At 40.2% G+C, this 18,400-nt stretch overlaps 1 protein-coding gene across 1 annotated transcript in view; it reads left to right on the top strand.

Annotated features, from left to right (window-relative positions):
* Window positions 1-18,400, top strand: part of LOC101737725 (uncharacterized) — a 67,292-nt gene that overhangs the window by 46,559 nt on the left and 2,333 nt on the right. Inside the window, exons 3-7 of the mRNA XM_012690704.4 lie at window positions 7,185-7,396; window positions 9,256-9,391; window positions 14,261-14,394; window positions 15,453-15,686; window positions 17,951-18,122. Coding sequence (XP_012546158.1) covers window positions 7,185-7,396; window positions 9,256-9,391; window positions 14,261-14,394; window positions 15,453-15,686; window positions 17,951-18,122 — 888 coding nt within the window. The remainder of the gene's footprint in view (window positions 1-7,184; window positions 7,397-9,255; window positions 9,392-14,260; window positions 14,395-15,452; window positions 15,687-17,950; window positions 18,123-18,400) is intronic.

Here is an 18,400-nt window from a genome sequence, read left to right as displayed (position 1 = left end):
TACCGGTAAAGATTTTATAACGTACGCGACACGGACTCGTAGACGTCCATGTGATCGAAAGCGGCCGCGAGCCGCTGTTCGGGGGTTACCGACCTACGTATCGCGTCTGCGAACGATCGCAGACGGTCGAAGTTGACCGCGGTGACGAAGTCACGCACGAGCGCGAAGTCGTTGACGGCGGAGGGTTGCGGGGGACGGAACGCGGGCGCGGGGCGAGGTGCGAGCAGGGGCTGGGGCGCGGGGCGTGTCACGAGCGGGGGCGGGGGTGCGGTTTCCGTTCCCGCCTTCGTATACGGCAGCGGCTTTTTCCACGCCGAGACCGTGGGAACTGCAGCCGGCACGAAGGCGGGTTTCGGCACTAAAGGTGCCGAAGTCTTTGGGCCGACGGTTCGCGGAGCTGGGTGGGTTGGGCGTTTTCGCGGAGCCCTGGGACATCCACGGTAGTTCGCGGGGTGCCCTTGCTTAAGGCATAGGACACAGCTGGGAGGTTCGGTCGCGGTTTCCCTATCTCTAACGCAGTCTAACGTAGCGTGATCGCCGAGGCATTTCACGCAGCGGGGGCGCGCGTGGCAATTACGCGCCGAGTGGCCATAGAGTTGGCACCTGTAGCACTGCCCGGGAGTGCCACGCTTGTGGGGGGCTTCGATCGAGATCCCGGATAGGCCGCAAATTGTCGTGAGACATGCGATCTTCTTTTTGGCCTCCGGGGTGGGTTCTAACGCCACGAGTATCATATTATAGGGCTGTTTGCCCCGCCCGCTGTGCATCCGGTGCACACTAACTATCGGGAGGGCCTGAGCGGTCAGATCCTCCTTAATGTAGTCTATTTCTAGCTCCTTAGGGACTCCGCGTATTACTACGCGGAGCTCGCGGTCCTCCTGAAGAGCATAGGTGTGGAAACCTATGTTCTCCTTTCGGAGGTATGCTGAGAGGGCCCTATGGTCGCCCGGCGTTGCGACCTTGATCTGAATCCCATGCGCGACGTTACGCGCATGGGTGTAGTTAATTTTATTTGCCTGAAGGGCCTGGGACACGCGATTCCACGCTGTCTTCTCTTGAAGTATCAGCGGGGGCGGGGCAGCTACTTTGGGAGCGGGCGCGGGCTTGGGACGCGGCGGTGGGGTTACGCGGCGCGCGGAGTCCGACTCCGGTGTAACTACTACTTTCGGTCGAGAGGCGGACGCGGATTTCGTCTGTTTTGTCGTGGAGTTCCGGGACTCCACGGCGCGAGTACGCTTTTTACCGCGCGTTACGGTTTGGAACCCATCCGAAGTTCCAGGCTGAGGGCTTGACGCGGATTCGAAATCCATCTCCGATTCGGTATCGGAGCCTGAACTTGAAACGATCGAGGTCGCGGCGGACGTAGCGCGTGATGACGTAACCGACGCGGGCGCGGGGGTGGGGGTAGCGCTAGGCGCTTCGTGAGTCGCATCGTCGGAACGTGCGCTCGAACTTAACGCGGCGGCGGGGGGCGCGCGGCGTGCCTCCGAGGCACGGTTGAAATACGCGGCGACGGACGCGGGGGGGGAGGGATTGCCACGGGAGGCCCTATACGCTAAGTACTCGGCCCTAATTGACGGGTACCTATCCCGGAGGAACCCGACAATGTCACTAGCACTTTCACTGACACTTTCTTCTTGCTGCATTTTCGGTCTTCTTGCCCGGGGGGGGCGGCCCCGGGACTTTTGTTGAACTCGCCGAAAGGCGAGGCCCCGGATAGGATTTGTAACCCCCCTGTGCTGCAGGACAGCAAGGAGCAGGGGGGGGGAGTGCCTATGCCGTGAAAACGGCAATCGGCGGGGAAAAGGAAAGGAACCCGCTCGGGCTGTATAGTGCTACAGCAGGCAGAATCGCGAGCGGGGGTCTAGTCTTGAAAAAGACTGTTGTTTTGGGAAAGGTTAGGAAATCGCTAGCCTGTGAGTGCCACAGGAAGCCTGATCGTAGCGATTGGTTTTGCCTTGAAAAAGGCAGTTGGTAAAGGGTGGGTTCGCGGTTACAAAACTTTAGCGCACAAAAATGGACTCCGAGACGCAAATCGCAAGCGACCAACGGATCGGCACGTCCGCACTACCGAATTGTAAGCACGATGTATTCACGGTCACTACACTGTCGAGCACAACTGTGAGTTCAGAGACGCAGCTCGCAAGCGGGCCACGGATCGGAAAGCACGTCCGCGCACGACCGAGTCGTGAGCGAGAATGATAAATCGCTGCAAACCATCATGGAATATATCCATTACCGGAGCATAGCCTAGCAAGCCATTGAGTAGCGAGACAGCACGATGCGTCGGAGAGTTAGCGGTGTGCTGCGTACGCGCATGCGTAGTACTAAGAAGCTGCCGCTGGCGACGCACCCCTCCACACATACATCCGCGCATGTAGCCATCAGGCACATATAACGACACTGATTCCAGTGCAGTGGAGTTATCAATTTTATTATGCAATAGCTGATAATAATGCACCATAAGAGTCATCTTCCGTCTGAGCTCAAGAGTATCTAATCCGACCATACCAGTCACATAAAGTGATGGATACAAGAACGGATAGTATCCATACATTTTCTTGAATAGGAACCTGCAAAATTTTGCACTACATGAAAATATGTTAGGACACTAACGAGTCCTAGCATAGTTTCATCACTTTTTGTATGAGCATTAAAGTGGGCTTAGAAACGAAGTAAACCACATACAAAAAACTTCCTTTAAACACGAATAAATCACAGTCATGTAACTAAATCACATGGATTTGTAGCAAGGATTTACTCAAAAGACTCTGAGCAGAGATTGTATTCGAGAAAAATTGCGCAAATATTTTACACTGAAATGCCAAAATAGTGCATAATCTTCGTAGAATATAGCAGGCTCTGGCCTGAATGTGCATCCACTGTGGTCGCTCAGCGGATGTGCGCCGGATATTCATAAGGATGTCACTCTCCTTCCTGAACGTCAATCTGTATAGAATATCGACGTTTCTAGAACACAATGGAAACTAGAAAGTTCTACAACATTAGGTGACTCAAAATATTACATTTTGTGGTAATACAAAAAGACATTCTTCGAGACGATAAGGTTGAATCTTTCATAAAATGACGTCTTATAAATCTATATACTCGTATTATTACGAGGTGAAGCAAAAACTTTGTACCCCTTTTTACGAAAATTGGCCCATGGAGGAGTATGAAATTTCCCAGACTTATAGGAAATACAGAGAGAGAGTGCAGACTGAATTTTTTTTTAAATTATGCCTATAAAATACATCAGATCAATAAAAGAGACATGATACACACTACCATGTATTTGACACACACACGCGTATAATACTCTTCGTTTATTGTCAAACTCTACTGGTGGTAGGACCTCTTGTGAGTTCGCACGGGTAGGTACCACCGCCCCGCCTATTTCTGCCGTGAAGCAGTAATACGTTTCGGTTTGAAGGGTGGGGCAGCCGTTGTGACTATACTGAGACCTTAGAACAATATCTCAAGGTATGTGGCGCATTTACGTTGTAGATGTCTATGGGCTCCAGTAACCACTTAACACCAGGTGGGCTGTTAGCTCGTCCACACATCTAAGCTATAAAAAAAAAAAAAACTTTTGTTATTGCTTAAAGTTTGTGGTCAAATTGAGAATAGATTAATATTATTTGTCTTTAATATTATTTGTCTATAATGTAGTCTTGGCGAAATCTGTAATTATAGAAATATAATAGTATTTGACAATAGAACCATAATAATGTTCAAAGTTCTAATTTAAATTAATTATAGTCGAATTTCGTCTGCCGGAGGACCACTAGTATTCATTATTATCTCAATTGAAGCATTAATGATATTAAAAGTATTGTACTGGCCAATGGCTTTGTAAAATTTCTCGGTGGTCTCTTTTTTTGTATTGCTTAGGGTTTGAACTTATTTACGGTCTACCTGGTATCAAGTTGTTAGTGGAGTCCATAAGAATCAACAACGTACATAAATGCCGCCCACTAGTAATTATTCTGTTTTTTTTTTATTGCCTTTGTAGGCAGACTAGCATACGGCCCTGATGGTGAGTGGTTACCGTCGCCCATGGACTTCAGCAATGCCAGGGGCAGAGCCAAGCCGCTGCCTACCGCTTAACACTCTCCACAAGCCTCTTTTGAAGAATGATAAGTATAATGTTTACGCGTTTGATTTTGAATACATGATGTTATTCCTTCATCGTAGAAGTCATTCGTGAGCATAATATGTTAGATTTGTATTTCATTGGTAAATCAGAAAAATTAGTACCTTCCTGCAGTATTCGAATACTGACACAGACGCATCATTTGATACAACTGCGCCGAGCGTCTTATCCTTTTGGCAACGATGACTTCGTTTAATTTATAAATCAGATTTAACAAAAAAAAATACCTTAAATTTCATCGAAATCAGACATCAAATGTTGTTTTTTTACCTCGTTCAAGTTGTTTATTCTATTTAGAAGGCTAGAAATCCTTAAATTGTATCAAATTAGAATCTCGGCTCGTTTTTCAACGTGGGTAGAGATAGCCGTAGCCACGAGTGCCTCTTAAGAGAAACTTATATACCTATCTTTCATAGCCTCGTCTTTCTTGCAATCATGTTATGACATCCACAAGCAATATAGCGAACAGACAACGTAAGAAAACAGCCGCTTTCTTGCTCCCACTGTGCATCTAATATGAACACTCAGCTACGTGAGAGCCAAGCATCTGCGCAAAAGATTTCCTGCAACGTCGGAACAAACAGCTTAGAACCGATTACTCACAGGAAACCTTCGAATGTGGACACGTGGATTAAGCGGATTGCATCACTAGATAATACCGCAAGTAAACGTTAGTGATTTTTGAAGTGAAACTTCTTTATCGACGTAGGGAGGAAAAAACGTATGTAACGTTTTTCGGTTACGCGCCATCTTAATTTCTTCCGTTACGTGCCATGTTTATTTTATTCTATTTAGTTTGTTATCAACAGATGTCGCTGCAAGTAAATTCAACGATTCCTGAATCGCGGTGACGAGATGTTACACAGTTGATAGACGTTCTCGTATTTCTCTTACTAAAACATATCTACCTGGCGTCGGGTGCCGTGATCATGCAGGCGGTTTCCCCGGGGTGCGGCTGCTCCATTGCACTGCGGAGTGGTTGACCCTTGCGATTATTTTTATATTTTATAAGTTTCACTTTTACCGTGTGTGACTTGCAACACACACACATTTTTTTTTACGATCTTACAAGTCAATGTTATGCAACGATAACTTGTAAACACGTGATATTTCCACGGAATAACCTCACACATTTCACTACACTACACTACTGCAATTATTGAAACTTGTAATACATGAAATCAAAGTATCAATTAAATTTGGAAACAAATACGTATATCAGTAAATAACTACAGGCGAAAGTAAAGCAATCCCTAACCAATGTTCCTTTGTGTGACACGAATAATAGTAATATTGTGTACATGAAACTTACACACACCTAGAGACCCATATTGGAAGGTTGCCTTCGAAATTGTATTGATGTTGACAGTGATGGCTTCGAGTAGCCCACACTGGGACCACCAAGTACATATATTGCTTATCTTTTATATCAGTAAGAGGAATAAAAGGTACTTTGTTGACCGAATAAAACGGAAGCTAGCACCGGTGTCCGACGCGTTTCTAGTGCAAAGCTTTTGTGCTTTTAGCTTTAAGTTATTGAAAGACAATTGAGGCTATTAGAAACATTAACACTATTCGAGAGCTTCAGAAGATGTTAATCTTAATACAAATATTACTGACCTAAAAAGAATCTTTTTTTTATTGCTTGGATGGGTGGAAGAGCTCACGGCCAACCTTGTGTTGAATGGTTATCGGAGCCCATAGTCATCTACTAAGTAAATGCTGCCACCCACCTTGAGATCTAAGTTGTGAAGACTCACTTTTAATAGTACAATGGCTGCCCCGCCCTTCAAACCGAAACGTTTACTGCTTCATGACAGAAATAGGCAGGGTGGTGGTACCTACCCGCGCGAACTCACAAGACGTCCTACCACCAGTAACTACGCAAATTATTTGGCTTGGCTTGAAACGAAAATTTGATACCATCTGAGGTACTAAGCACATAATTACTGTTACCACTCTCTTTTTTTTTAATCGTTTAAAAAATCGCATGCGCTCACGGCCCTCCTGGTGTTAAGTGTTTATTGGAGCCAATAGGTATCTACAACGTAAAAGTCGCTACCCATCGTGAGATATGAGTTCTACGGTCTCAATTTTTACTGTACAACGGCTGTTCCACCCTTCAAAAATTCATTATTGATTCAAGGCAGAAAACAGGCAGGGTGGTGGTCCCTACCCGTGCGGACTCACAAGACGTCTTACCACTATTTGTATTTAATTAATTTTTCTTTCTTTCTCTGTGTTGTAGACAGACGTCTAGCTAGTGCTTACCTGTTTTATCAACTCCCTAGAAAGCTTGTTGAAAAATAAAATGGAAAACTTGAATAATATATCATACAATGTTATTTATTATACTTTCCCCAAAAATGGTGCCGATGTATGAAAGCAATTATTGCGGGCGAGCTGTTACATCGTTCTATTTTGTAGCTTAAATAGCCTAACCAATTCACAGCTTACACGTTGCAACTGCAGTTGATAAGCTTCTCAGCAGGAATACCATTGGTTCATAGCCCTCATTGCCATTAGGAATTAATTTAGGTTTAAGTGGAGGAATGTATTGAACTGGAGAAGAAATAAAGGTAAACGGTAACTTAGTAGCAATAACAACAGTATTAGCTCCATGAAACCCGAATCACAGATCCATATCTTTTGGTTAATAATAAGCCAGACGTGTAGATAGTAGTTCTGGTAGTAGGAACACTAGGTGGTTCTTACTGGTAGTCGGACCTCTTGTGAGTCCGCACGGGTAGGTACCACCACTCTGCCTATTTCTGCCGTGAAGCAGTAATGCGTTTCGGTTTGAAGGGTGGGGCAGCCATTGTAAATATACTTGAGACTTTAGAACTTATCTCAAGGTGGGTGGCGAATTTACGTTATTGATGTCTATGGGCTCCGGTAACTACTTAACACCAGGTGGGCTGTGAGCTCGTCCATCCATCTAAGCAATAAAAAAAAAGTAACAAGCCAGACGTGTAGATAGCATAGTTCATACAGATGGTCCGGTTTTATAGCCTGACTTATTTTGCAGGGAACGGTCACGCCACTGACGTGGACGTGCGGCTTACAGCTCCCAGCTGGGTCGCACGAGGGGGCTCTGCGACTCTTCGCTGCCTCCACCAGGTTCCACCCCAGCTCCTCTACAAAGTGGAATTCCTCACATCAGAAGCTAAACTCCTGCAGTATGTGCGAGAAAGAGTCCCTCCTTTTACCAACTACAGTTTTCCTGGTGGAAGAATTAATGTAAGTTTTTGAATGTGTTTTGTTATTATGATTACTTTAGAGACTGAATAACAAATATGTATAAGTACTAAAAGAAGATAATATTATAGATAAGAAGATAATTTTATTTTTGTTCCACAACAAAAATAGTACCTAGACTCACAATAAAATGTTAACGCTCATTTTGGAATAAATAGTAGAGCAAAAAGTTTGAAAATTAGATAAAAACACTGCTAGACCTACTAATGCGATTATTGATGATGATCGATGATTATCTTGAGATGATTGATACTTTGATTTCATGTATTACAAGATAAAAGGAAAGGTTTTTCCGCAGAATCTACGGGCTCCAAATAGAATGGTTTTGAATAAAACCATAATATTTGTGCCTCAGATATAATAATTTACTAATAAATTATAATTAAAACGAATTGTACCGTTTATTCTTTATTTGTTTTCTTTTTGTTATTTTCGAAATGTTAAACAGTTTTTGCGTCCAGGAATAAGAAAAAAGAATTTGAAGGCGCAAAATGTTTTCAAGCCAATTTATGCTTATGCCCACTAAAATACATATTTTGTGATTTGTATGTATATATTATTTCACTAATACTATGATTTATTTGTTTCTTCAATTACTAAGCTCTTCATGCAGATTCTGCGATAAAAAAGCCATCATTAATACGCAGCGTGAAGGTTACAGGAAATATTCAAGCGCTTAAATAGTTGTCAAAAAATATTTGTACCATGACGTGGGCATTTTTCTAATTAATATAATATCAGTAAGATTTCCATTATTTAACGAGTCGTCTGTATCTATAGAATAAGAAAAATAGTTAGTAGCTTCATTTAGATAAAAAAGATATGTGAATAGGAACGAAGTAAGTTCCTTATTATAATAAAATTAATTTTAAGTTCTATTAGAGGTGTAAAGAAAATAAAACTGGAGGTTTCGCATCACTTCACGGTCATTCGGTAACGTGCGAACTTATTGTGGTACACTTCATTCACGGTTGTTTGCATAAGAGTTAGTGTATTGCGCAAACGAACGCTCTGAGATCGTGGTCAATGAATGATAAAAAAATATGTTATTTTTGTACGTTATTACAAAATTAAGTCGTACACTGTGTGCATTACTAATAAAAATCTTACGTTACGGACGTTTTTTCCCGGCTACCCACCCAATTACCCACCCTTCCGCATCGTCCCATAAGGACCTTCGTTTCAAAATCACTAATATCAAAAGGCACCCAAATTTTGAAAAAAAAAATTATTTATCTTTAACGCTTCCTTGTTTGAAACGAAACAACTTACAGCGACCGCGCTCGGATTTGCATTTTTCATCTGCTCCTGACATGTGCAACGGGCATTAACTTCCCGGCTCCTCGCCGGCTACGCGTTCAGGAAAACTCCGAGATTTATGTAGATTTCCGCCGGGGAACCTTTATTTATGAGGCTAGTTTCAACTGTTGACGGGACTTTCATGACAATAGAAATAGTTGGGTCGCTTTTGAAATACCCTAATGAGGGCTTATTGAATTTAGATTTATGTGGATATTTGCGTTTTAAATGGGTAATCACTGAAGTTAGCCGCTTAATTTGCAAGGTTATAGTGACAAAACGGAATCATACGTGTTTTTGTGCTATGCATAAATGCATGCGTCCCGGCAACTTCAGGATATGGGCTCCAGGAAGCACGTGAACGGATTCTCTACAATAAGAAAATCTATAAGTTAATACGCATTTGTTGGGGCAATAAACTATAGCGCTGAATTATTTTACACACATTCTCCACAAGGAAAGTATTTACTGTTAGACATATATGAAACAGTTGCTCTGAATACAACAACTGTCAGTGGTTTACCGATAATATTTTTCTACAGATGTCCCTGGCAACGGAAAACTCGATTACAATTGAGAATCTAGAGCCTTCAGCGTCCGGCCTCTACTGGTGTGAAGTGTCTCTAGAGACCCCAATCTTCACAGCTGCCTCGCCTCCTCACCGTCTGACTGTTGTCTGTAAGTAAAATATATTATTCTTTCTCGAAGATAATTTCGTCAACAAATTTTATAACGTTTTGCATTGCAACGAATTACCTTAAGCATTTATTATTCCTTCTCGAAAAAAGATTTAATCCACAAATTTCATACCTTTTTGTGCTGCAACGAATTGTCTTAGAAATCATTGATACACTGGATGTAGGCTGCGTAGGATCGGTCATTGTAGCAAGCCTTAGGGGAGACTTAAGTCCAACATAACGTGAGTGACCAGGCGTAAGTGACCAGTTCGTTTAGCTTGTCTCTCTTCTTTGTGGCGAGGGTGGCAGCGAGAAGGAGATAGCTAGAAGAACTAAAATATCCAGAGGAGCAATGACTAAGCTCATTAGGATATGGAAAGACCGCAATATATCCCGCAAAACCAAAGTGAGGCTGGTGCGTACATTGGTCTTCTCAATTTTCTGTAGCCTGAAAAAGGCATAGAAAGATTATATCATACAACTTAATGGCTAGATTCCGAAACAATATTTGATACATTGAAGATGAAGAGACGAGCGTATAGTTCACCTGCTATTAAGTCTATGGAACCCATAGACATAACGTCCAGAACAGACAGACGGCCGAAGACTGAATTGTGTTGCTTATTGGCGATTCCACCCTTATATCTAGAATGTGTGATTGCTTTCCAGTAGAAATAGGCAAGATGGTAGTACTTACCCACACAAGAGCACTTCGTCCTACCACTCATAAGTACGCTTTAGAAAATTTGCGGTTCACATAATATTATTACATCATTAATTTATAACACGCTTTTATTAGCTTCAGACGTATGTATGTTTGTAACGGAATCTTTGAACATGATTTTGGCCCCCTTCTAAACGTCGCGCAAAAACATTCCACGCTTTTTTTACAATAAAATAATTTTGTCATACGCTATTTTTAATTAAAATTTATTTTCTATTTTTTTGTTGGATTTTCTATAAAAGCGTATTTTGTTAGTTTTTTGAAACTATTACTTATTTCGCGTTGTATCCATATTACCGAAGTCTTAGAAGAAGATAAAATAGTCTAAGCTGAACAGACTACAATCGAATGTTCGTGTAATAATATTTATTTTTATTTATTTATTTATTTATTATTTATTTATTAAGTTGCACCAACAAAGTGATCATCAATACAAAACATTGACAAATTGACAAAAGTTCATGGCTGATGTCACCTCAATTATAGGTGCAATCGACAGTGCATTAACATCAAAAATAAAAAAAATATACAGCTAAGATTTATATAAAATTTCTACGCATTTCCTTTATTCCGAGTTGAATTTATTATTATCACTGCACGAAACACATTCGCGAACTGAATACAAAATGAAATGTTAAGATGAATAACTCATTCGTGAGAATGTTGTCATCACAAAGAAATTTAGGGTGAAATGTGGTGAAAAGTCATATTATACATTAGCTACGTGTTCAAAATCGGATTTTGTAATTATAAAGCTGAGTTTTATTGTTCAAATTACATCCTATACGTTTCTTTCTACGTGATCTAGTGGATAAAAAGATGTATTTGTATTAAGTAAGTGTTTCAGGTCCCCTCTGTATGTCAGATGGGGACCGACGAGGGGGAAGCAAATGTAAGCTGCTATACATAATATTATATAGCTGTACATTTATATGTTTAGTAGCTATACACAACCCTTGTGAAGAAGTGTGTATAGCAACTTAGTACCGCACCAAATGGATGAATTACCCCAGTCCCCGTCCCCCACTGGTTCTGGACCGGAGGGTATGCTGGTGGTACGAATTTGCAGTGCTATCTAGCCATCTAGGCTAAAAGGCTGGTGCTCGTTGTGCTGACGATTATCAGTTTGGCATACCCTGAGGACAGGGTAGATGGGAGATATACTATCCACGCGGAAACCATCACCTAGCTAGTTTTTTCACATTCGAGGTTCAGACGCGGGTTGTTGAGCGATTTGGAATTTTAGTCAGTACAGCTCTGAGACCAGCGACCCGTAGATGGAAATCCAAGCTTTTCCTCCTTACACAAAAAAGACAAACTGTAAGTTCACATTCAAGGATATCACTATCCTGTCTATTTCTGACGCGACGAAGATAAATTCAGTTTTAAGGGGTGGGATGCGTTTTAAAATGTATATTTTAATTGGGACTCCCAATTCACGTATCTAAGTAGTGGCATTAATCTTGGATATTTCAACCTAAAATCTGAATGCAATTAAGATTTTAACCTCGTGTCTTAAGTTGTACCATAAGCCCATTTACGAATTAACGGCATCGGGGAACATATAATTTTAAAATGACGAAATGGTTAATGTCAACTTTACCTATGGTAAATATGTGTTCTTCAAAATATCAAATAAAACTACGGTAGATACTTCGAAAATTTTTAGCAATTCCGAACGGTACACTCTATTCTAGGCTTTCGTGCTCACGAAACACGGCTTATATTTCTACCGCAGTAGTTTCTTTCGTGAATGACATAATCATGACATTGTACATATTTTGCCGGGAAATGGTTATGCTTATGCCGGCACACTCATAAAATGTCAACTTTAGTTCATAAACTTCGTAGCGAACGAGTTGCTGAATATTTTTATCATTAAATGTTTTTTTATAGTTTCTATTTACATATCATATAGTTCTGTTGTTGAAATATGTTTACGTTGCCACAAATGTTTAGCTATTTCATTTGGTTTCATTACTGTGTGAACATTTCATATATGAGCTTCGTGTATACGATGATTATGATTATCACATGTGCCTGTTATTGTTGATATAAATAAATAAACACTCAGGAACTGCCGCGGTAAAGCTATTGCATAGCTTTTCACCAACTTATGCAATTGTAATTACGCAATTGTAATTAGACAATAATAATTTAATATTAAAACAATAATAAAATAAGACCACGCTATATTTGTAAACATTAACAAAAGCAAAACATTAACTGTCCCCTTCACACTCATAAGCTAGGCCGCGCGAGAGAGAGATGGGCAGACTTTTCATGATGCGTATGCAGTGCGACCGTACCGAGCACAGCGTCTTTTGTTTTGCAATTTACTGCATTAACCCTTTGATTTCCACGTAGGTCACCAGTGCCCTACGCGACGCACTGAAGTAATTATGTCAATTTCTGTTACTAAGACGTCTGGATTGCGTAACTTTGTCTTCTTTTGTTTGTTAACCTATCTTTTAGTATTTTAGTTATCTTTGAAATAGATTCAATTTCAACATTTTAAGGTTCGTCTTTCCCAGAGTCTACTAGATATTCTGGCGCCTTAGTAAGAAGATTGAAGAGAGAAATCAACATAATTACTTCAGGGCGCCACGTAGTCAACGTGTTAAAATCACAATGTGTATTCGCCACTTATTATGAGGAAAAAAATATAAGTCTCAAATAAGATGAATATTGAGCACTGAAGTATGAAACCTATCTATGGTATTGTGCAACAGCTGTGTCATCTTTCAATGTAGAATGTCAAACTGCGTCTCGGCATTTTCATTCCCTACCTATTCGCTGGTAGTCTAAGGGGCTATTCCAATTAAAACGCGGCATTCATAGACAGGGTTGTGATGCCTACCAATAATTACTCAATTTTTTTAGCGATATTTATTATGATATTTTTTATTCACTGTGAAAGTCTAGTGAGTATCTCGCCGGATTTTCGCAGTGAGTCGCGTTTCCGATCCGGTGATACATTCAGCGAAGCACTGCTCTTGCTACGGCTAGTGTTAGCAAATTCGCCAGAGTAAGCCCTGTAAGCTCCTTTAGACGTTCAGTGTGTCTAGTATAACCCCTCAAAGCTACTAGCATAGATAGGTAGAATAAAAGGGAGTATTTCGTGACTATATAACTATACTGAGACCTAAGAACTCATATCTCAAGGTGGGTGGCGCATTTACGTTGTAGATGTCTATAGGCTCCAGTAACCGCTTAGCACTAGGTGGGCTGTGAGCTCGTTCACTCATCTAAGCAATAAATAAATAAATAATGTGTCAGTCGCAGAATAGTTTTATCGCTCGATACGAGTATAACGATCTTATTCTTTAGGACACGATTTCAATTATTTGCTCCGTACACTAATTTGAAATTGTATTCCTTAACTAGCTACGTTTATTACACGATTAATATCAAATTAAATACAAACAAGCTACACTTAAGTCGTCGTGGCCTAAAGGGTAAGACGTCCGATGCATTCGTATCTAGCGATGCACCGGTGTTCGAATCCCGCAGGCGGGTACCAATTTTTCTAATGAAATACGTACTTAACAATTGTTCACGATTGACTTGCACGATGAAGGAATAGCATCGTGTAATAAAAATCAAACCCGCAAAATTATAATTTGCGTAATTACTGGTGGTAGGACCTCTTGTGAGTCCGCAAGGGTAGGTACCACCGCCCCGCCTATTTCTGCCCTGAAGCAGTAATGCGTTTCGGTTTGAAGGGTGGGGCAGCCGTTGTAACTATACTGAGACCTTAGAACTTATATCTCAAGGTGGGTGGCGCATTTACGTTGTAGATGTCTATGGGCTCCAGTAACAACTTAATATCAGGTGGGCTGTGAGCTCGTCCACCCATCTAAGCAATAAAAAAAAAACTTAGTGTATTACGTTATTATAATATACGTAGTATTTTCATTCAGTGATGAATTAATTACCTGATTAACATTTTCGAAATCACTGTTATTTCAGGCCTTAAAAGGATTGTGTGGAATAAAACATTAAGTCCATAAATTTTGATTGTGGTTTTGGCAAACTAATTCACTATTACTGTCAAAGTACTGGTTGAATGAATAAGTGAAACGTATGATGGTTCGTGTATGAATGAAGAAGTTCACGTGGTCTTCATGTGTGAATCTTTAACAGATGCCCAAAAACATCCTCCCATTATAACCTTCGGGAAACCAGACGTTGTCGTCGGAGGACTGCTTCGTGCAAATTGCACCAGCGCTCCGGCAGCTCCCGCTCCAAAACTGACATGGTACATCGACAATGAAAAGGTGAGTTACTCCTCTGTTATCAACTGGTATCTACCGGTAGTAGGGCCTTTTGAGTCCGCGCGGGTAGGTACCACCACCCTGCCTGTTTCTGCCGTGAAGCAGTAATGCGTTTCGGGTTGAAGGGTGTGGCAGCCGCTGTAACTATACTTGAGACCTTAGAACTCATATCTCAATGTGGGTGGCGCAATGACGTTGTAGACGTCTATGGGCTCCCATCTAAGCAACAAAAAAAAGCACACCCCTTCTGATATCGAAACGAAATTAAAATTTAAACTACCCCAATTAAACAGAAATTATCCGTTTTAAAACTAAACGCTAATGAGTAAATTTAGAATTCTTCAACCGTGAATATTGCAGATAGGATTTTCTAAGTAATTACGCAGTGAGGGTCTGAGGTATCAGCTCATTCTGGAAAAGGGTTTTTTTCCTAAAAATAGTTTTGGAATCCCCGCTCTGGATACTTCGAACTCATGTATATCAGCATCCTCTTTATAATTAATGTTCGAATGCTCCAAGCGCATTACATAACAGAATACAAATTCGAAAAAATACATAAAAGAAAGAAAACAAAATTCTCAACGAACTTTATTAACTTCATAATTCTAATAAAATGTATTCTTGAAATTAATCAATATTTTAAATAACAATGGTTCGGATTAAATAAACTTCCTAACAGTGATTGGGCTTGAGGAGCTAGCTACTTTAATAATTCAGCGCGAATATTTGAATGAAACTCTCGTAACGAAACTGTTAAGTCATCATTTGGCTCAATATTTCAGCTATTCATACTCGTAAAAAAATGACTTTGAACACAACAACAAAGTTATATGCCATAGGATATTTATTAAGATTTCTAATACGGAGTGGTCAAAATCAGAAAACGTCCGGAATATGGTAATGAGTGGGATAAATTATTTGTACCTGTCTCACTTTAAAAAGGCTTCAGCAACACCTGTCACCTCAAAAATAAATTTGTAACGTAATAAATATACTAAGTAAAATCATACACAAATGCACATTTTAATTTCTAATATAAATGTTTTCTTTTTCATATCTAGGTTCCGGAAGACTCCATCAAATTCTTCTCTTACCGTGTCTCAAGCTCCACCAGGACCAAGGGAGGTGGTGGCTACCGGCACCGGAAGCACCAACATAGATATATAGCTCCCGAGTTTAACTACACCGCCAAATACTGGGCTTTGATTAGCGAAACAACAGCATCACCGCCCTTGAATCTGACAAAACACCACAAGTGTACTCTCAAAGAGGCCCAAACCGAGGAAATGGCGAAGGTAACCTTATGAAGATCAAATTTTCAAATATATAAATTTACTTCAATTAATACTTTAGATCAGAAAAATTGATCAACTAATTGAAATATTGCTATTTTAGTCTTATTGTCAAACAAAATCTCTAAATATTTTTTTACTCTGCATCATCAGTACATACGAGTATATTCATTACTGATTTCAATTAAATAAACTCAAAGACAGCTAGTAGCTGGTAGGCAGCAGCTTGGCTATGTCCATGGGCGACGGTAACCACTCATCATCAGGTGGGCCGTACGCTAGTGTGCCTACAAGGGCAATAAGACTTTGGACTGGTGGTAGGACCTCTTATGAGTCCGCACGGGTAGGTACCACCGCCCCGCCTATTTCTGCCGTGAAGCAGTAATGCGTTTCGGTTTGAAGGGTGGGGCAGCCGTTGTGACTATACTGAGACCTTAGAACTATATCTCAAGGCGTGTGGCGCATTTACGCTGTAGATGTCTATGGGCTCCAGTAACCACTTAACACCAGGTGGGCTGTGAGCTTGTCCACACAACTAAGCAAAAAAAAAAAAGAAAAAAATCTGAAAATAAAAATGTTAATTTTTTTTTAGAAAACCTCAAACAATAATATGCCTGAAATGAATACGCTCTCTAAAAAATGTAAATCGCTAATCATTAAAATTTTGTGTCCTTAAAAACAAACGTTGAAAACGTATTCTAATTTTATAAATACGCTTCGAGTCTTAACTTCATTTCTTATCGATCAAACTTAATAAAGAAAATAAATATCTCAGCCCAAATTAATCCCTAAAGAATTGTTTAAAAGTTGTTACAGTCACAGCAAAGCCAGACGACGACTCAATAACAATCTTAATGAACAAACGTAAGCTCCCAGATCGGAAATGTATCGAAAATCGAAACACAAAGGCGAATAAAAATCTCGAAGCCTATTGAATCAATCGACTTCAGAGTTAATTCCATGAGGATTGTTTGAGCGGCTTCTCCCCCATATTTCTAAATTGTATTCAATTACAAACCAACGTTGACGTTCTAAACCAAATTTTACCAATAAAAGCGATGTTATGCTTCGTTTAACCTTTGTATTTGAGCCTTAATAAATTCCCTCGTTATTCAGAACGAAATTATAAGCGTAATCAAAGAGGGGATCGGTTACCGTAAATGGCTAATTGTGGTTGTTAAGAAAATTAACAGGGGCTCTCTTCCGAGTGTAAAACTACATTCATATTATATCGTTTTGGGATTTTTCTTCATACTAGAGGTCCCGCAGTAGTCGAAATTCGACTATAATTAATTGGAATTATAAGTTTGTACACTATTATGATTCTATCACAAATTTCGCCAAGACTACACTATAAAAAATATTAACAAAGATAAACAATATTTAATCTATTCTCAATTTGACAACAGACGTCAAGAACAAAAGTTTGACAATAAATGGTATGCATGCGTGTGTGCGTCAAATACATAATATGTAGTGTGTGTAATGTTTTCTTTATTGATTTAATGTATCTTTTTTGCATTATTAAAAAAAATATATTACCATTGTGCACTTCTTCTCTATATCCTGTATAAGTGTGGAAAATTTCATACTCCTCCGTCCGCACAATTTTCGTAAAAAGGGATACAAAGTTTTTGCTTCACGTATTAATTATTCTTCATATATCGTGTCATTCTGATACATTTCATTATTTCAACGAGAACTTATCTAATTGTTTTCTTAGTAACTCGGATCATGACTTCATAATTATTAAGGTAGCATTATAGTATACCGTTTTAATTTTCGCTAGCAAAAGTAGATTATGGATAAGTAATTTGTGTTTTTTCATCATATTCATCATATATATTTATTGAGGCCACACTTGAAACATTACATCAAATTCTCAATTAAAATTTATAATAACTTTATCACTTTTTAAGCCGAATCGCAAAACGCATTTGTGGCCTAAATAACCAAAACGGCTGTACCTGCCCATGTGAGCTCAAATTGTATCTTACAACTACCAGTAGATAATTACCCAAATTAATTTATTGAATTTTAATGGGCTTTATTTTTGCTATACGACGTTATTCCTTTATCGTGGAACTCGATCGTGTATATGACTACGTATTTCCTAAGAAAGATTAAGAAAGATTGATTGATTTGAGTCTCAGTATAGTCACTTTGCTAGATATTAATACATCAGGTTTCTGTCTTATTCTTCACGTCATTATTAAGGTCACGATGCTTTCATCTCTTTCATTTAGTTTAAAGTTTCCGTCTCTCAGATGCAAGAGAAACCTCGTCCTCCGCCCGTCGTGCCAATATCGCTCTGGGTGTCAATCGCAGAGCTACGTGCTCCAGCGCACGGTAGACTCCAGCTGACCTGCACAGCAACCATACCTGACGAAGTGGGACCTGGTGAGAAGTACGCTGATATTAAGAAGCAAACTGTTACCGGTGAGTAATTTGTGAGAAAGTATCAAATGAAAATGTTTACTTTAATTTTTATCAGGCGTATAGTTAACCCGCACGGGTAGGTACCAACACCCTGCCTATTTCTACAGCAGAACAGTGATGCTTTTCGGTTTGAATGGTGAGGCAGCCGTTGTGCAATTGAAGCCCAGACCGCATGTCTCAAAGTGAGCGATTCATGCTGTGATGTCTGTAGGATCCGGTAAACACTTAACACTAGGAGGGCCATGAGCTTGTTCACACAGCTATGCAAAGGTTACATA

This window comes from Bombyx mori, chromosome 12 (assembly GCF_030269925.1).
Source record: "Bombyx mori chromosome 12, ASM3026992v2".
Classification (NCBI taxonomy): domain Eukaryota; kingdom Metazoa; phylum Arthropoda; class Insecta; order Lepidoptera; family Bombycidae; genus Bombyx; species Bombyx mori.
The sequence above is the reverse complement of the archived record's forward strand: the minus strand, read 5'-3'. Positions and strand labels throughout refer to the sequence as shown.